General features: G+C 61.6%; 1 protein-coding gene across 6 annotated transcripts; it reads left to right on the top strand.

Moving 5' to 3' along the window:
* Window positions 1–757: 757 nt before the first annotated feature.
* On the top strand, window positions 758–14,099 carry DPF1 (double PHD fingers 1). Of its 6 annotated transcripts, none has more exons than XM_055310792.1 (12): window positions 758–859; window positions 6,744–6,904; window positions 6,997–7,104; window positions 8,421–8,548; window positions 8,802–8,891; window positions 9,286–9,364; window positions 9,580–9,711; window positions 10,607–10,657; window positions 10,750–10,869; window positions 11,934–12,046; window positions 12,679–12,790; window positions 12,942–14,099. In XM_055310792.1, exons 1-12 carry the CDS (start codon window positions 828–830, stop codon window positions 13,010–13,012), a joined length of 1,197 nt encoding a protein of 398 aa, XP_055166767.1. In that variant the 5' UTR covers window positions 758–827; the 3' UTR covers window positions 13,013–14,099. The 6 variants fall into 6 exon arrangements, with proteins under 6 accessions (XP_055166767.1, XP_055166771.1, XP_055166770.1 ...); XM_055310796.1 differs by having other exon boundaries at window positions 12,709–12,790; XM_055310795.1 differs by having other exon boundaries at window positions 8,808–8,891.
* Window positions 14,100–15,909: the final 1,810 nt, after the last annotated feature.

Below are 15,909 nucleotides of genomic sequence, written 5' to 3' on the forward strand. Positions count from 1 at the left end.
CTTTTTTAGTGATCTTTGCACTTGTCAAAAGCTCGCTCCCTTTCCCCTCCTACTGCCTGGCTGGAACTTCTCAGGTCTCAGCTCAAATGTCACCTCCTCAGAGGAGCCACTGTATGGCATTCATAATTCTCTAAGATGATTTTTGTCTATTTATTTTCTCCTTTATCATCTGTCTTTCTCCATGAAAAGGTCAGCTCCTTGAGGGCAGCGACTTTGGTCACCGCTGTAGGCCACGGTGTCTAGAAGACAGCCTGGCACCCGGCAGGCACTGAATAAGTGAACAAAGGCATTGATTAACCCCTGGGCTTGTTTACACGCCGGCTTACACCGCGGAGACACGCAGACCAGCAAGCATAGGCAGGAATACACAACAGATCCTGGGGTCATCCACGTACCCTGGGGAGCCCCGGAGGCCGCGGACCACCTGCTCCCACACCCGCGGCTCCCGGAGGACGGAGAGCCCGAGCTGGGAATGGAGCACCCTCAGGGAGGAGGAAAGGATGCTCTGGGACGAGCCAGCCCCGCCCTGTATCCTCAGCAGCCAATGGGCGCGCGGTCCTCCCGGCGCCCCCTGGGACGTGTAGTCCGGCCAGGGGCGCCCTCGGGCGCCGCCGCGCGCCCCTAGACTCCACGTCCCGTCGTGCGCCGGGAGGTGCGGGGATTGGCCGAGCCCCGCCCCCGGCCCGCCCCGCTCGGCTCGCGCCGCAGCCCCAAGAATGAATGAAATCGTAGCGCGCTGGGCGGCAGAGCGGGCGGCGCAGGCCGGGCTGGGCCCGCGCGCGGCGGCAGCAGCGCCCCGGGCCGGAGGCGGCCCAGCCGAGCGGGCCATGGCCACCGCCATTCAGAACCCGCTCAAGTCGTGAGTGTCCCCGCCGTCCACGTCCCTCCATCCCGCCCCCCACCCCGGCCCTTCCCCCGCCCTCGCTGGGGAAGGGGACGCAGCGCGCGGGAGGTAGTTTAATGGGGGACCCCCGAGCGCCCCACCCCACCCCTGGGGGACCCGCCACCCCTCGTTGTCCCCTGGGGTTGGGGGCGGGAGCCCCTTCGGGGTCGCGGGGGCGTCTCTTCTTTGTCGCTGTCAGTGAAGGAATGTGGCGCGGGCTGGGGGGTGGCGGAGGCCGTTTCCCCACCCAGCGTGGGGGTAGGGGCTTCCCTCTCCTCCTCCCCCATCTCTCCTCCTCCGTGTCCCCGGGGGCGCCGGGAGCACGGACGCCGAAGTGCAGACCTCAGGCTCCGGGGTCCTCGCCACCCTCTCCCTCTCCCCAGAACACCTTCTCTTTCCCCCTCTTTCTCCGGGGCCCTCGGCCCGCGCGGCCGCAGGGTGGGAGCTGAGACGTCGGGGTCCTGACGCCCCCCTCTTCCTCCCCCGGGTCTTCAGGACCTAGGAGCTCCGACGCCCAGGTCAGCTCCGACCGTTCCTCCCTCTCCCCGCCCAGGGACATCCAACGAGAGCATCTCTCACCCCGTGGGGACCGGATGCCTCGGGAGAGGAGGCTGGCGGCGCCCTGAGTCTCGGGGGACCCCCCCCCTTTCTCCCCGTCCGCGTCCCCGCTCCGAGCGCTGGCCTCCTCGCGGGCCCGGTGCCTGGGAACCTGGACGCCCGGGTTCAAGCCTGCCCTCTCCTCGCCACCCCTCGCTCTGGCCACCGCTCTCCTCTCTCTCTTTCCATCTCTCGCTCGCTCGCCCGCTCCCTCTTCGGGATCCCGGACTCCCGGGTCCCAGCGCTCCCCACCCCCTTTCCTCCGGCGGTGACAGCGGGCGCAGAGTGACAGGCGCGCGGCCGTTCCCGCCCTCCCTCCCCGGCGGGGAGCGCGGCGCTCCCCTCCCCCTCCGCCGGGGCTGGGGAGGAGGCGGAGGGCGAACGCCCGCGGCGCCGCACAAAGGGGCTGGGGCGACCTCCCCCCCAGCCCCGCTTCCCCCAACCCCTCGCGCTCGCCGCCTTGACCTTGAGCGGCGCTGGCGGCTGGGGAGGGGGAAGGGGCGGGGAGCGCCCCCACGCTCCCAGGGCTGGGGCTGACGGCTGACCCGAGGCCCCCGGTGGCGCCCCGCTCCCTGCCGGGGAGCTGTGGGGCGAGGGGGGCGCGGGTTCACAGGCACGCGCCTGCACGTGTGCCTTGGCTTTGCGGGGAGCGAGAGAGGCTGCGGGGCGTGTGTGGAGCTGGGGTCAGCGGGAGGAGGTGTGTGACGGTGACACCCTCCTGCGTCCCTCTCACTCTGTCTTACACACAGACAGACGTGTCTCCTCTGAGGGACACCCCCAGACTGGCCGGGACAGGGCTCCCGTACAGGTTGGTGGCTCCACAGGCTTCCTGGCCTCCTCACTCTGACCCGGCGGCCGGGACCCTTGGAGGAGGCGGGAGGAAGCGCAGGGGCGGGAGTGCCGCCTTCTTTGCCCTTCTTTGCTCTCCTGTGGAGCTGTCCGCGGGGTCCAGGGTAGGATCCGGCTCCCGCAAGAATGTGGGAGCCAAATCCCCTTGGGAGGCTGGTGGGAGCAGGCCTAGGGGTTCTGACTGCCTGGTTCCAGACCTCATCTTGAGCTATTAATTCACCACCCCCCTCCGGAGCCTCAGTGTTACCATCTGAGTATTGGGGAATCATAACTGCCTATCACCTCCAGGGGTGTCGTGATCCTTGTAAAGTGCTTGGTTCAGAGCCTGACGCTGACTAAGTGTACTGATTATTATTACAAGTATCAATATTGATTTCTCTTGTGGTCCTGTTTCCATATAGGGCATTGCGGGGGCCTGGAGGCCAGGATAAGGTTAGGGTGGGAGCGCCAGTGTGCCCCTCTTTGCTTTCATCCTCTGAGGGGTCTGCAGGGTTGAGGGAGGGCGGTGGGCTAGGAGGACCGCGTGGGCAGGGGAGTTCAAGTGTGGGAGACGGATCTGCGAAGGTGACCAGGGGCAAGGAAAGGGGGGAAGCGAAAGCTCGGGTCGTGGGTCAGTCGTGCTGATGGACAGGGGCCTCCAGGGAGGTGACGGACTATTCTATGTTCAGGCTCCTAACCGAGCAAATTGATGTAAGGGTTCTGGGGTGGGGCAGGCGTGAGCTGGGGTGTCTGAGGCTGGAGGTGTGGGGAGCAGGTGTAATGTGTTGGGGGATCTGTGAGGGTGGTGGGAGGTGAGAGAGGAAGGTGCGAGGGCGGGCACTCTCTGAGCTGAGCTGATGGGCGGAGGGGTAGGGCTTACCAGGGGTGAGGTATGAGGTGGCCGGAATAGAGGCCTGGAGGCCAGAGTGAGCATGGGGGTACCAGCATCCTTCACTTACTCCCCTTGCCACCTACTCTCGGCCAGATGTGAAGCAGGGACCCACTGTGTCCTGTTGGGAGTGGGGAAGCCGGGAGGAGAAGGCCTTACCCTGGGGAGACTGGGGAGAGTTTGTGGAAGGGGGTCTAACACTAGGTGTGTGTGTGTGTGTGTGTGTGTGTGTGTGTGTGTGTGTAGAGGTGATAAATTTGGAGGACCTTGAGGGCATCTCTCTCACCAGAGGATAGGTGGAGGCATCAGGTGACAAAAGAGGTGAAGGCTAGTCTGCCTCTCTGGCTGCTGCAGAGCCCCCTGGTGGACAAGGACATTTGTGGGGGTTTTATCCATGAGTGGGCCCATAGAGGAACACAAATTTTGGACCAGGGGGGTTCCGGGTCCGGGTTGGTGTGGCCTGCTGGGGCAGCTCACTGTCTGGGGACTCCTTAGGGTACAGTCTGTGCTGGTGACAGAGGGAGAAAGAAGGAGGTGAAACTCACCTGGGTACAGATACCTAGATGAGTGAATCCTGTTAGCCCCACCGTCAAGCGCCACCAGGAGCTGAGGGCCCTGTGGTTTCACCTCCCTCTGCCTCAGATTTCTTATCTGGAAAATGAGCGTAAACATAGCATCACCTGGGAGGGTCATTATGAGAATCCTATGAGCTGCTGGCTGTTGAAGTACTTAGAATTGTGTCTGGCACCTGGTGGGTACCAGTATATTTTTATTTACTCATTCAACAAATACTTATTGAGCATCTATTATGGGCCAGGCATTATTCTTTCTGGTAGTGGTTGGCTAGCACCATTTTACACCTGACTTCATATCCGATCTCCTTGATGGAGTGGATTTACTGAACCTACCACCTGCCAGGTACCTTTTATTTAATTTATCTATTTTAAAAGATTTTATTTATTTATGCATGAGAGACACACAGAGAGAGACAGAGGGGCCGAGGGAGAGGCAGGCTCCCTGCAAGGAGCTGGATGTGGGACTCAATCTTGGATCCCGGGATCACGCCCTGGGCCAAAGGCAGACTTCAACTGCTTCGCCACGCTGGCATCTCCCCCTTGCCCACCCCGGGTACCTTTTAAAAACACTTTATGGGGGGGCACCTGGGTGGCTCAATCGGTTAGGCCTCCGAATCAATCTCAGTTCAGGTCTCTATTTCTCCCTGGTGAGTTTAAGCCCCTGGTGGGCTCCCTGCTGGATGTGGAAAAACTAAAAATAAAAACACTCTATTTACTCATTTAATCCTTACAACAATCCAGTGAGGTGTCGCCCTCATCTTACAGGTGAGGAAAGAGGCCCAGGAAAGTTCAGTCATTTGCCCAAGGCCACAGGGCCGCCGAGTTGCAGAGGCGGGATTCGAACCCGCCAGGTGCGGCTACAGCTCCTTACTGGCGACCGGCCTGCGGCAGCAGGACGGGCTGGCCCGCGCGGGGTCACCGTGCGGGGGACAGCCCGGGGGACGGGCCGGGTGCTGGGAGCCGGTTGGGCCTGGGGATGCGGGAGGGAGAGGTGTCGGCGAGGCGAGCGCAGGCGCGCGGGTGGGACGCCCGTGCGGGCCCCTCCAGGGTATCTCTAAGTCTCATGGCTTCGGAGTGTTTGTGTGAGTGTAAATGTATGTGAGTCTGTGAAGGCTGGGAGGGAAGTGTGCGTGAGTCTGCGTGGGAGGCTGTGCGTCTACGTGTGGATGTGTGTAAACTGCCGTAGGTGGGTGGGTGTGTGCGAGCCCAGGTGTGCCCGTGGGAGCGTGTGCCCGCGACGCTAGGGCGCGTGGGAGCGGGCGCGCCTGAGTGGCCGCGTGAGTGGCCGCGTGAGTGACCGCGCGCGCTCCCGGGGCCGCGCCCCTGCCCCCTGCCCCCTGCCCCCTGCCCCCTGCCCCCTGCCCCGCGGGGTCCCGCCCGGCCCCCGGCCGGGACTACCACTCCCAGCATGGCCCGGGCGGGCCCGCCCTGCCGTCCTGATTGGCTGTGGCCCCGGTGCTCCCGCCCCGCGGGAATGAATGGATGGGCGGCCGCGGCCTCAGCGCCCGCCCGAGCGCTGGGAGGACCGACCCGGCGGGGACCTGCTGGGGGCAGGACCCGGGGAGCAAGATGGCCACGGTCATCCCCGGCCCCCTGAGGTGCCGCGGGCCGGCGGGCGGCGGGAGAGGGCGCGCGGGCGGGTCTGCGCGGGCGCGCGCGTGTGTGTGTGCGTGTGTGGCGGCCGGGGGTGGGGCCGATGGGGTGTCTGGGGGGCTGTCACCGTGGGCCGTGCTGCGCGGGGGTGCGGATGTGTGTGATCGTGGGTCCCTGGCAAGAACGGGGTCCGATGCGCTGCTCCTGGAGGAGCGGAGGGTGTGGGGGACTCGGAGTCCTGTTCGGGTCCTCTTCGGGGGAAGGGGGGTCACGTCCCGCCCGGCGACCCCCAGGGTTGGGGAGAGACTGAAACGGTCTGGGGGTGCGGGAGGCTTGGGAAACTTGAGTGAAGCCCACACTACCTTTGTCTTGGCATGTGGAGTGCGTGTCACTTGTTTGTTTTTGATATGTGTGTGGATATGTGTTTAATTTATTTTAGTCTACACTAGGTATCTTTGGATATTTGGGTCTTTGAGTGTGCGCACATGTCCTTTGGAACTGTGCATCGCCTGTGTTCTGTGTCTGGATTTGTAGGCATGCATGTATTTGTACAGTTTTGTGTGAATATGGGTGGATTTGTCTGTTTCTGTGTTGTATCTTTGTGTGGATATGCGGTATTTTAGATGTTGGTTTCTATATTGTGTGTCTTTGTGATTGTGTGTGTGTCCTGTGTGAATCTGTGTGATTTCTTTGTATAGTTTGTCTGGATACTGTGTGTGTGAGTGTGTGTGTGTAATTTGTTTGTGTTGTGTCTTTGGGTATATAAGTGCATGTGTGGGTAGTTTGTTTTAACATTCTTCTCATAATATTTGTGTATCACTGTGTGTCTTTGGATGCGTGTATGTGTGTGTAGTGCTGTGTGTGTGATCTCTTTGCACATTGTGTGTCTTTGTGCGGGTGCTTTGTTTATGTTGTGTGTCTTTGGATATGTGATGTGTATTCGTGCATGGATATATGTGGGATGTGTCTGTTTCCACACTATGGGATGGCGATGTTTGTATTTTCTCAGTAGATATTTGTGTGTGCACATATGTGAGATTTGTCTGTTTCTCCTTTGTGAGTTTTGGGATATGTCTCTCTTTGTGTGTGAATCCTGTGTGGTTTGGTTGTGTTGTGTATTTTGACGCGTGCCTGTAGGGATGGGTCCTGGTGTATTTTTGTCCGTCTCTGTATGGTGTGTATCTATCTGCCTGTTGGCTCCAGGCCTGCTTGGGCCCTGGGCTGGGGGCGCCTGAGTCCCGGAGGCACAGGGGGGAGAGGTGAGGTTGGGAGAATAGGCCCACCCCCTCCCGAGGGGCGCGCCGAGGGGGGCTGCTGGGCCACCTGGCGCTCGCGCCCTTGCTGACAGCCACTCGCCCGCTCGCTCGCCCCCTCGCAGCCTAGGCGAGGACTTCTACCGCGAGGCCATTGAGCACTGCCGCAGCTACAACGCGCGCCTGTGCGCCGAGCGCAGCCTGCGCCTGCCCTTCCTCGACTCGCAGACCGGCGTGGCCCAGAACAACTGCTACATCTGGATGGAAAAGACCCACCGCGGCCCTGGTACCGGCCGGGAGGGTGGGGGCGGGGCGGGGCGGCGGCTTTGCGGGCCGCCTTCCCCTTGTTCTCACGGCCTCTCGCGCTTCTCACTCCAGGTCTGGCCCCCGGACAGATCTACACGTACCCGGCGCGCTGTTGGAGAAAGAAACGGAGACTCAACATCCTGGAGGACCCCAGACTCCGGCCCTGCGAGTACAAGATCGGTGGGTGGAGCTTCATCCTGGGCCTGGGGGGGACCCCATCAGTGCCCCCAGCGCCGGCTCATGCGTGTGTGGTGAGGCCCTTGTGGGTCTGAGCATTTGCCTTTATTTCCCTCCCAGCGCTTGTCTGCAGGTGTGCGTCTGGTGTAGTCCAGACGTTCTCCAGTTCCCCCTGAGTGACGGGCTTTGGACTTGGGCTGTATCTTCTCCTCCGGCCCAGGTGTATTCGTGGGCAGAGTGGGATCTGTTTCGTGTGCCTGGGTGTACCTTCCCTGGCGAGCTGGGATGGATCAGGGTCCCGCTGGCTTTCTTCCTGTGGGTGCCTCCTATGTGTGTCTGGATGTGTCCGGGTGTCTTTCCATCCGTAGGGGAGCGTATCAAAGTGTCTGTGTCTCTTTCTAGGTGTTTCCAAGAGTACTAGAGGGGCTATTTAGTCTTGTGTGTGTCTGGTCTAGCAGGGTACCCTGAGTGTGTCTGGGTGTATCAGGGCGTCTGGGTGTCTCTTCCTTTGAGTGTCCAGATGCTTTGGGATGTCTGGGAGAAGCCCTTCGTGGCTGGTGTATTACGTATAGTTCTGTCCACGTGTGCTCGTCTGGCCAGAGTGTCGGGCTTTATGACCTTTTGACTGTGACCAGTAGTGTCAGAGTTGCTGGCTCTTTCTCTTCTCCTGTCCGGGTGTATCCAAGGGTCTGTGTGGGTCCAGGTGTATTGAAGTGTCCATCTGGACACTGTGTGTCCATCTGTGTCTTTCTGGGTGTGTCTGTTTGCCTCAGAGGGACTGTGTCCCTCCCCCTTGTGTATCCATCTGAGTGATTCTCTCTAGGTACGTCTGCCTCTCTCTCGTGTGTGTACAGGTGTATGGCAGGGTCTGGCTGCGTCTTCCTCATGTGGATCTAGGTAGAGCTGATGGTTTAATGTCCCTTTCTGATTGTCTCCGGGTGTATCCAAGGGCTTGGATGAGTTTCCTCCGCATGTCTGGGTGTATCTCTTCCTTTGTGTGTCTGGCTGCCTCAAGATGATCTGTACCTTCCATGTGTGCCCTGTTTGAGTGTCTGTAGCTCTCCACATGCATTCAGGTGTAAGTGAGGGTCTGGCTGTGTCTCCTTCTGAGTGTGTCTGAGTGGATCTGAGGGTCTGGCTGTGTCTTTCTCAGGGTCTCGGCATCCTTCCCAGTATGTATGATTGAGTCTTTGAGTCTTGTTGCCGGTTGAGTGTGGGAAAGCCTCTGTCCTGAAGCAAAGGGCATGGTTCCCTGACCCGGGCTGTTTGAGGAATCCTCCAGGGACAACATACCCCCCTGACCCCACCCTTGTCTGCAGACTGTGAGGCACCCCTGAAGAAGGAGGGCGGCCTCCCAGAAGGGCCAGTCCTTGAGGCGCTACTGTGTGCGGAGACAGGGGAGAAGAAGATTGAATTGAAGGAGGAGGAGACCATTATGGACTGCCAGGTGGGACCACCCCTCAGGGGCCCAAGCTGCCTTCTCATCCCTGCCACCTGCCCTGGCACATCCTGTTCCTGCTCTGCAGTCTCCCCTGGCCTTGGGGCACCCTGGATCTCCATCCTCCCACACCCTGTCTCTTTTTAGAAGCCCCTCCTGACTTGCCCTCCTCCCCCCCATCTCCAGCTGCGTCCAGAACTTCCCCAAAGCAGGACAGCATCCCCCCCATTTTCTTGACCTCGATCCCCCTTCTGATGCCCAGAAACAGCAGCTGCTGGAGTTTCCACATGATCTCGAGGTGGAAGACTTGGAGGATGACATTCCCAGGAGGAAGAACAGGGCCAAAGGAAAGGTATTACCTCTCAACTTTTCTCCATTGCCCCACCCCTCCGTGGCAGAGCCGGTGTACTGGGCACACACAATGGTCAGGCCTTGCCCCAGTTTGACCCTATTTAATCCCCAGAGCAGCTTGACGGGGCGGGGGTGGGAAGGGGGTTCATAGAGGATCTTATACCCATTTTACAGATGAGCAAACCGAGGCTCAGATATCATTATACTGTTTGCAAAACAGATTGTCCAGTGGCTGAGAGCCGCCTTATACCCACGCTACACACGAGGAATCTGAACCTCTTGGGAGGCCCACAGTTAGGAAGTGGCAGAGCTGTGGGTCACCTTTCAGGCCCACGAGGTGAAAGCCCTTCCAGTTCCCTCCGTTTCTTGGCCGCTCACCCCCCCTTCCCCCACAGGCATATGGCATCGGGGGTCTCCGGAAACGCCAGGACACCGCTTCCCTCGAGGACCGAGACAAGCCGTATGTCTGTGATAGTGAGTCCTTCTGAAGAGGGGGAGAGAGAGAGTGGGGCCTAGAGACCTCCCCCCTGCTGGCCCCCTCCCTCCTGTTCTAGAGCCCGGTGGGTGGGGCGCTCAGGCCTCTGGCAGAGGGGGGAGGTGTGACCCCCAGGCCAGGGTGGAGGCCGCCCAGGGTGGAGGCTGCCTGGGCTGGGAGGGCTGACCGGCCCCCCTCCCTGCTCGCCCTCCAGTCTGTGGGAAACGGTATAAGAACCGGCCAGGGCTCAGCTACCACTACACCCACACCCACCTGGCTGAGGAGGAGGGGGAGGAGAACGCGGAGCGCCACGCCCTGCCCTTCCACCGGAAAAACAACCATAAACGTGAGCAGGCAGGCGGGCTGTGGGGTAGTGAGGGACCCGGGGAGTGGGGGCTGAGGAGCCGGGGAGGGAGGGGGCACATTAGACATTTCTGGAAAATCTCCAGCTCAGCGGTCCCCTCCCCCCACCGACCAAGGGGATGCTGGCTCTGGGGTTGCCATGGCAACCAACCATCTCTCCCTCTCGCTCCCGGTCGGGCATAATATTTCTGGGTCTGATTTATTGTTTCAATTAGAGCTTGGGGAGGGGGGTGATAGATGACTCCCCTCCCTCCCTGCCTCCCTCTCTCCCTTCTCCGCGAAGCTTTGGCTGAGGGGCAGGGTCTGTGGCCTGGGAGCCCTTGGCGCCTGCCCATGCCAATCCTGTGCCAGCCCTGACAGCCGAGGGGTGGGGGAGGGCTTGGGGAGGCTCTGCCGGTGGAGGAACTGTCTTCCCACCCATCTCTTGGTGGGAGAGGGCAGTCTCTTCATCCCGTCCCCTCTACACACCCGGGCACCTCCGTGTTCAGGATTTTTCTTGTGAATGTCCGTCTGTTTCCATATCAGATCTTGGCGAGTGGCGTCCCCAGTTTTTATCTAGTCGGGCACTTAGCTGGCACTGGTTGTCTGGTAGAAGTGTGTATGAATGGGGAAGCAGGGGGCTCTTCCTAAAGCTGTTATTTGCAATTTTACCTAATAAAGAGGATGTGTGGGTTGTCCTCAGAGAGTCTGGGGTTCCTGATGAGAGTTATTTGGGTCCCCAATTCTGTTCTGCTACTGGCCGCAGCTCAGGGGAGCTACTCTGTCTCCTTACCTCCCTCCGGGCCTGGAAAAAGGGGTCCACCCTTGGGGCTGAGGCTGGGGGCAGGGTGGAGCCTTGCCTGTGGTGAGAGTCCCTCTCTCTGTCCCCCCAACCCCAGAGTTTTACAAAGAATTGGCCTGGGTCCCTGAGGCACAGAGGAAACACACAGGTAGGGATGCCTCCCTCTGCCCCTATTTCCCCAGCAGCCTCTGACTAGGTGCCCCTGGCTGCCTGCGGCAACCCCTGCCTGCTGTCTTTCAGCCAAGAAGGCACCTGACGGCACTGTCATCCCCAACGGCTACTGTGACTTCTGTCTGGGTGGCTCCAAGAAGACCGGGTGTCCCGAGGACCTCATCTCCTGTGCTGACTGTGGGCGATCAGGTGATACCCCCACCTGAGGTTGCCCGGGGGCCTGGGTGGAGGGCACACCAGGAATCTAGATCTGGAGGATGGGAGGTGGAGAGGCGCGGCCTGGTGGGGGGAACCCAGGGGTGGTGCAACGGATTCCACTGCTGAGGACTGTGGGAAACCCAGAGGGGTCAGAGAGGCTCTGGGATGTGGTTGTGATGGCATTGATGGTGGTGGCCTGTGCTTATCATGGTACGAGGAGTGGTGAAGGATGGTTGCCACAGCATCGTGGGGAGTGGACTGTGATAATGAGTAATGGATGGCCACTGTCGGGGTCCTGTGGATAACCGACGGCGCTTGCCGTGGACTTGTGGTTAATAGAATGTGGTTTCCCAGGGTGGACTTGTAGGTAATAGACTGTGGTTGTCTCAGCACAGTGGGTAATGAATTGTGGTTGTCATGGTATTACGGGTAGTGCGATGTGGTTGTCATGGCGACTGGGTAGCTGTTGTGGCACCGGGGTAGTGGCCAAGGGGGGGGTCTCTGCGCTGGGGTAGCGGGACGGCCAGCGGGTTGGCATCGCACGGTATTGTCACAAGCAGTTTGGCGGCCGGGGTATCCCGGGTAATGGGGCTCGGGCTGCAGGGAACCCAGGGTGTGGGGCCCCCCTGTGCCAGGCAGTTGCCATGGCATCGCGGCTGGGAGAACGTGGTTGCCACGTTACTGTGGTTAACGGAACCTGTTGGCCATTCTGCTGTGGGTAATGGAATGCGGCTGCCTCAGCACAGTGGTTAACAGAATGTGGCTGCCCGGGTGTTGTGGGTGGTAGAAAGTGGTTGCCACAGCACTGTGGGTAATGGAATGCGGTTGCCATGGTGTTCTGGGGAGCAGAACGTGGTTACCATGGTGGCTGGGTAGGGGCCGGGTGGCCGCGGCAGCAGCGCGGCGGCCCGGGCACCGCGAGCGGGGTGGGGTCAGGCCCAGCCTCAGAGCCGGGCTGGCGTGGGGGCCGGGCCGTCTCCTCCCCGGGCTCAGCGGCCACCGCGGGGGAGGGGGCACGATGGCCCCTAACCGCATCCCTGCCCCTCGGCCCCCAGGACACCCCTCATGTTTACAGTTTACGGTGAACATGACGGCAGCCGTGCGGACCTACCGCTGGCAGTGCATCGAGTGCAAGTCCTGCAGCCTGTGTGGTACCTCGGAGAATGACGTGAGTGCCCGGCCGCCCGCCCCGCCCCGGGACACGCCCCGGGACACGCCCCCAGCGCCGCCCCGCCCCGGGACACGCCCCCAGGTGACCTGCCCGCCCCGCCCCTCTGCCCGCCGGGGCGCCTCGGGCGGCTCCCTGGAGCCCCTACCCGGGGAGCAGCGGCAACCTGTACTGTCATTACTGTCATTATTGTTAGTGTCCGTTAACGGGCCTGGCCCTTAGGGCTCCTCATGTCCCTGCCCCCTCCCAACCACCCTCTGAGGTAGGTGCCCTGTTCCCACTTCACAGAGAAGAAACCCAGCTAGGGAGGGGAAATGACTTGTCCGAGGTCACCCGTCTAGGAAATTAGTAGAGCTGGGACCCGAACCCACATCCAGTGCTTCCAGAGCTGGTATCAGACCACCTGGGTGTCATTTTAAGTGTTCCGCAGACTCTGTCAAACCCAGACGACACACTGCAAACGGACAGACCACAGGGGTGTTCAGCTTGGCCAAGCCGGGTTCTGCAAAGATCCCGTGATGCAAAGACCTTCTCGGAGCCCCTTCTCGTGGGAGGGACCAACCTTCCCCAGCCCCTCTGACCTACCCTTGCCCCAGCCCCCCCACCCCGGTTTCTGGTGCCCATGCCCCCAGGGTGCCAGCTGGGCGGGTCTCACCCCCCAGGACCAGCTGCTGTTTTGTGACGACTGCGATCGGGGTTACCACATGTACTGCCTGAGTCCTCCCATGGCGGAGCCCCCGGAAGGTGAGAGAAGAGGTGGGCACCACACGGGCGTGGGCAGGTCAAAAGGTGGGCTTCCTGCTGCTGAAGACCAGGCACTGTGTGTCTGCTGGTTGGGAGGGAGTTGGGCCAGCCCTTCCGGGACCTGGGCCTAACCCCCTGTCCTCCCCCACAGGGAGCTGGAGTTGTCACCTCTGTCTTCGGCACCTGAAAGAAAAGGCCTCTGCCTACATCACCCTCACCTAGGCCTGGCTCTGGCTCACCTGGACCTCTGGGGTGGTGCTGACCCATCTGCCTCTCGGAGCTCCTCCACACCCTCCCGGCCCTCAGTGCCCCACCGTGGGAGGGGGAGAGGGGGAGCCCGAGAGGGGGCTGGGCCCCCCCTTCCCTCTGTGCAAGTGGAATGTTTGCCCTGTGGGTTGGTGGGCCTAGCAGGGCTCCTCTCCCTTTCTCCCTCCTTCCCCATCCCTTGGCAAACGGGCACCAGGGGCTTCTGCTCCCCTCAAAGCCATACCCCGCCTCTGGGCGGGCATGAGGGGCGGCAGATGCCAGCCCGGGGCACGGACACAGCGTTTTTCTAAAGAAAAAGTCAAAAAGTTAAAAAAAAAAAAGAAATTAATATATACAAAGAGTCCTCTAAGGCCTGGCTGGGTGGAGGGGGCACTGCTGAGCCTCCACTGGGCACCAGTCTATGCGGCTTCCTGCCGAGCAGCCCCGCCCCCCGGTTTCCGGAGTTGTAGCTGTCCCGCCTTCGCACCCAAAGTGGGCACCATTCCCCCGTGAGCCCGGGCAGGTGGGTGTGGTGTCCACCCTCGCCCCCTCCTGGTGCCCACCGTGGATACTGCATGACGTGAACCATGGTTTTGAACTCCGCTCCCGCTCCCTCCCCGAGCGCCCCGCCCTGCCCGCTCCGAGCCCGCGGTGGCCGAGGCCGGGCCGCCGTGGCGGTGTGGGGGGGGCACCCCCCAGGCTGGTGGGCGTCGGCTGGGGGGGCCAGGTGGGCCCCCGCCCAGCGCCTGCTGGAATGAGAAGCACAGACTCTGCACCGGACTGGTTTTTCCTCCTTCCCCTGCTCCAGTTCCCCACCGGCCAGGCCGGGCTGCCCCCTGCCACCCTCGCTGGCCATTTTGGGGGTAGCGAGGGGGCGTGGTTGTTTCTCGTGGTTGTGTGTGTTTGTTGTTCGGGTTAAAAAAAAGGGAAATTGAGACTGCAAGTGGGGGAGGTGGTGGGCTTGGGGGGTCTCCCCCGATCCACGCATGCCCCCCCTTGTACACGAGTCTCCTTTATTGCCTGCCTCTGCTGTGAATTAACTTGTTCTGTGTATTAAACTGGGCCTGACCCCTCTGCCCGCGACCTGGATTGGGGGGCATCGCCAGGAAGGGGAGACGGGGGCCTCGTGGAGGGAGAGCTGACCGAGGTTAACAGCTGGAGCCGGCCCGACCTCCATCTCCCTCCAACTCCACCCCCCCCCGCCCCGCCTTTCCCTGGCTTTGTCCCAGCTCCTCCCAGCCTCGCCGGAAAGGAGAAGGGGGATGGGGTGGAGGGGGCTCCCGCCCAGCCAGCTGTGGTTGCCCTGGCAACGGGCTGCTGCAGCTGCAGCGATCGGCAGCGAGGGGGGCAGGCGGGGGTTGGGGCCTGGGGGGAAGGGATGGGAGGATGAAGGGGCCGCCCTCCGGGGCTAGGGGAGGGGCGGGGGGGGGCAGGAGCACCTCCTGTAACCCCCGACCTCACCTGGGGTCCCCCGTCCCAGGGATGCTGGGAGGGAGGCAGATTTGGGTGAGGCGGGATGAGAGAGAACCAGGACACCGAGAGATCAGCAGAGAGACACACACATTTATAGAGAATCGGAACAAGAGCAGGAGAGGGAAGAAATAGATCTGGAGAGAGAGGTAGATGAGCGAGCCACAGGAGTGGGGGGGGGGCGAGAGAAGAGATGGAGATTCAGTGGGAGAGGAAATAATAGTAAGAAAAAATAGCAGACACACCAGGGAGAGAGAGAAGGAGGAGGTAGAGAGTGATCTGGAGAAGCAGGAGAGCCGATGAGGGGAGGCACCCTGGGGAGCGACAGGCAGGATCCAGGGACAGGCAGAGTCCCAGGACCTTGGCACAGAGATGAGGCTTCAGGGGGGAGGACAAAGCATTTAGGGGACAATAGAGAAATGGGGAGAGAGCCGAAGGTATGGAGGGATTCAGAGGTTGGCCGGGGACAGGGCCAGAGGTGATGGGCGCCAGAGGGAGACTGGGGGAGGGTCCGAGAGGGCGCCGGCGGGGATACGGGATGTGGCCGAGGAAGTCGAAAAGTGGGGCAAGATGGGGAAGGGACCAGCAGGGCACAGTGTGGGTGCGAGCGGCGGGGCGTTGGACGTCGGTGTGTGTCACAGGCGCCAGGAGAGGATGTGAGAACATCTTGTTCCACCGTTCCCATGCCGGTGGGGGGAGGGCGCACGGGGAGAGGATGGGGCCTCAAGGAGGGCGGGGACTGGAAGAGTGTCTGGAACACTCTAGAATTTTTAGGAGATGTGGAAATAGCTGGTCCACCTCCTCTGGAAAAAGGATATATACCCGTTTTGGAAAGAGATTTTTTTTGGGGGGGGGCGGGGAGGGGAGAGGCTGAGTCAGAGAAGCATCAGGTTTTTAGCTCAGAGATGGAAGACCCAATGACAGGTGAGGGGGTGAGGTGTAGCCACCTGGCGGCCCCGTCACGAGGCTGGCTGCTCCTCGGTCCGGACTTCCCGCAGGAGGCCAGACCTTGGAATTCACGTGCGGTTGGTTCTGAGATTCCGAAAACCAGTCGGACCGTGATCCCCAGGTCACACTGCGAGGCTTTCCTGAGGGCAGGGGCCGGGCCGGGCCCAGGGCCGAGGTTAGGGGCGCCCCCGCCTCGCTGTGCGCCCGGAGGGCCTGGAGGCAGGGCCTGGTCTGCACCCGAAACCGCCAACCCGACGGGCAGGGGGCGGCCTCCTCCCATTGAGGGCGGGGACATGCAAATGAGCCGGCGCCGGGGGCGTGGCCCGGGGAGGCCGCCGGGGGAGGCAGGGGGCCCTTGGCGCCGAGCCCCGCCGCCGAGAACCGATTCCGCGAGCTGGAGGTCCGGCCGCCTGTACAACCTCCAGATTCCCCAAAGTTTGACCACTGATTCCCAA

The sequence above is a fragment of the Nyctereutes procyonoides genome, unplaced genomic scaffold, assembly GCF_905146905.1.
Source record: "Nyctereutes procyonoides isolate TBG_1078 unplaced genomic scaffold, NYPRO_anot_genome, whole genome shotgun sequence".
Classification (NCBI taxonomy): domain Eukaryota; kingdom Metazoa; phylum Chordata; class Mammalia; order Carnivora; family Canidae; genus Nyctereutes; species Nyctereutes procyonoides.

Coding starts and splice junctions, on each gene's coding strand:
- DPF1 (XM_055310792.1), top strand. CDS start 828: ATGGCCACCGCCATTCAGAACCCGCTCAAGTC. Junction 6,905..6,996: donor AAAGACCCACCGCGGCCCTG/GTACCGGCCGGG, acceptor TTCTCACTCCAG/GTCTGGCCCCCGGACAGATC. Junction 8,892..9,285: donor AGAACAGGGCCAAAGGAAAG/GTATTACCTCTC, acceptor CTTCCCCCACAG/GCATATGGCATCGGGGGTCT.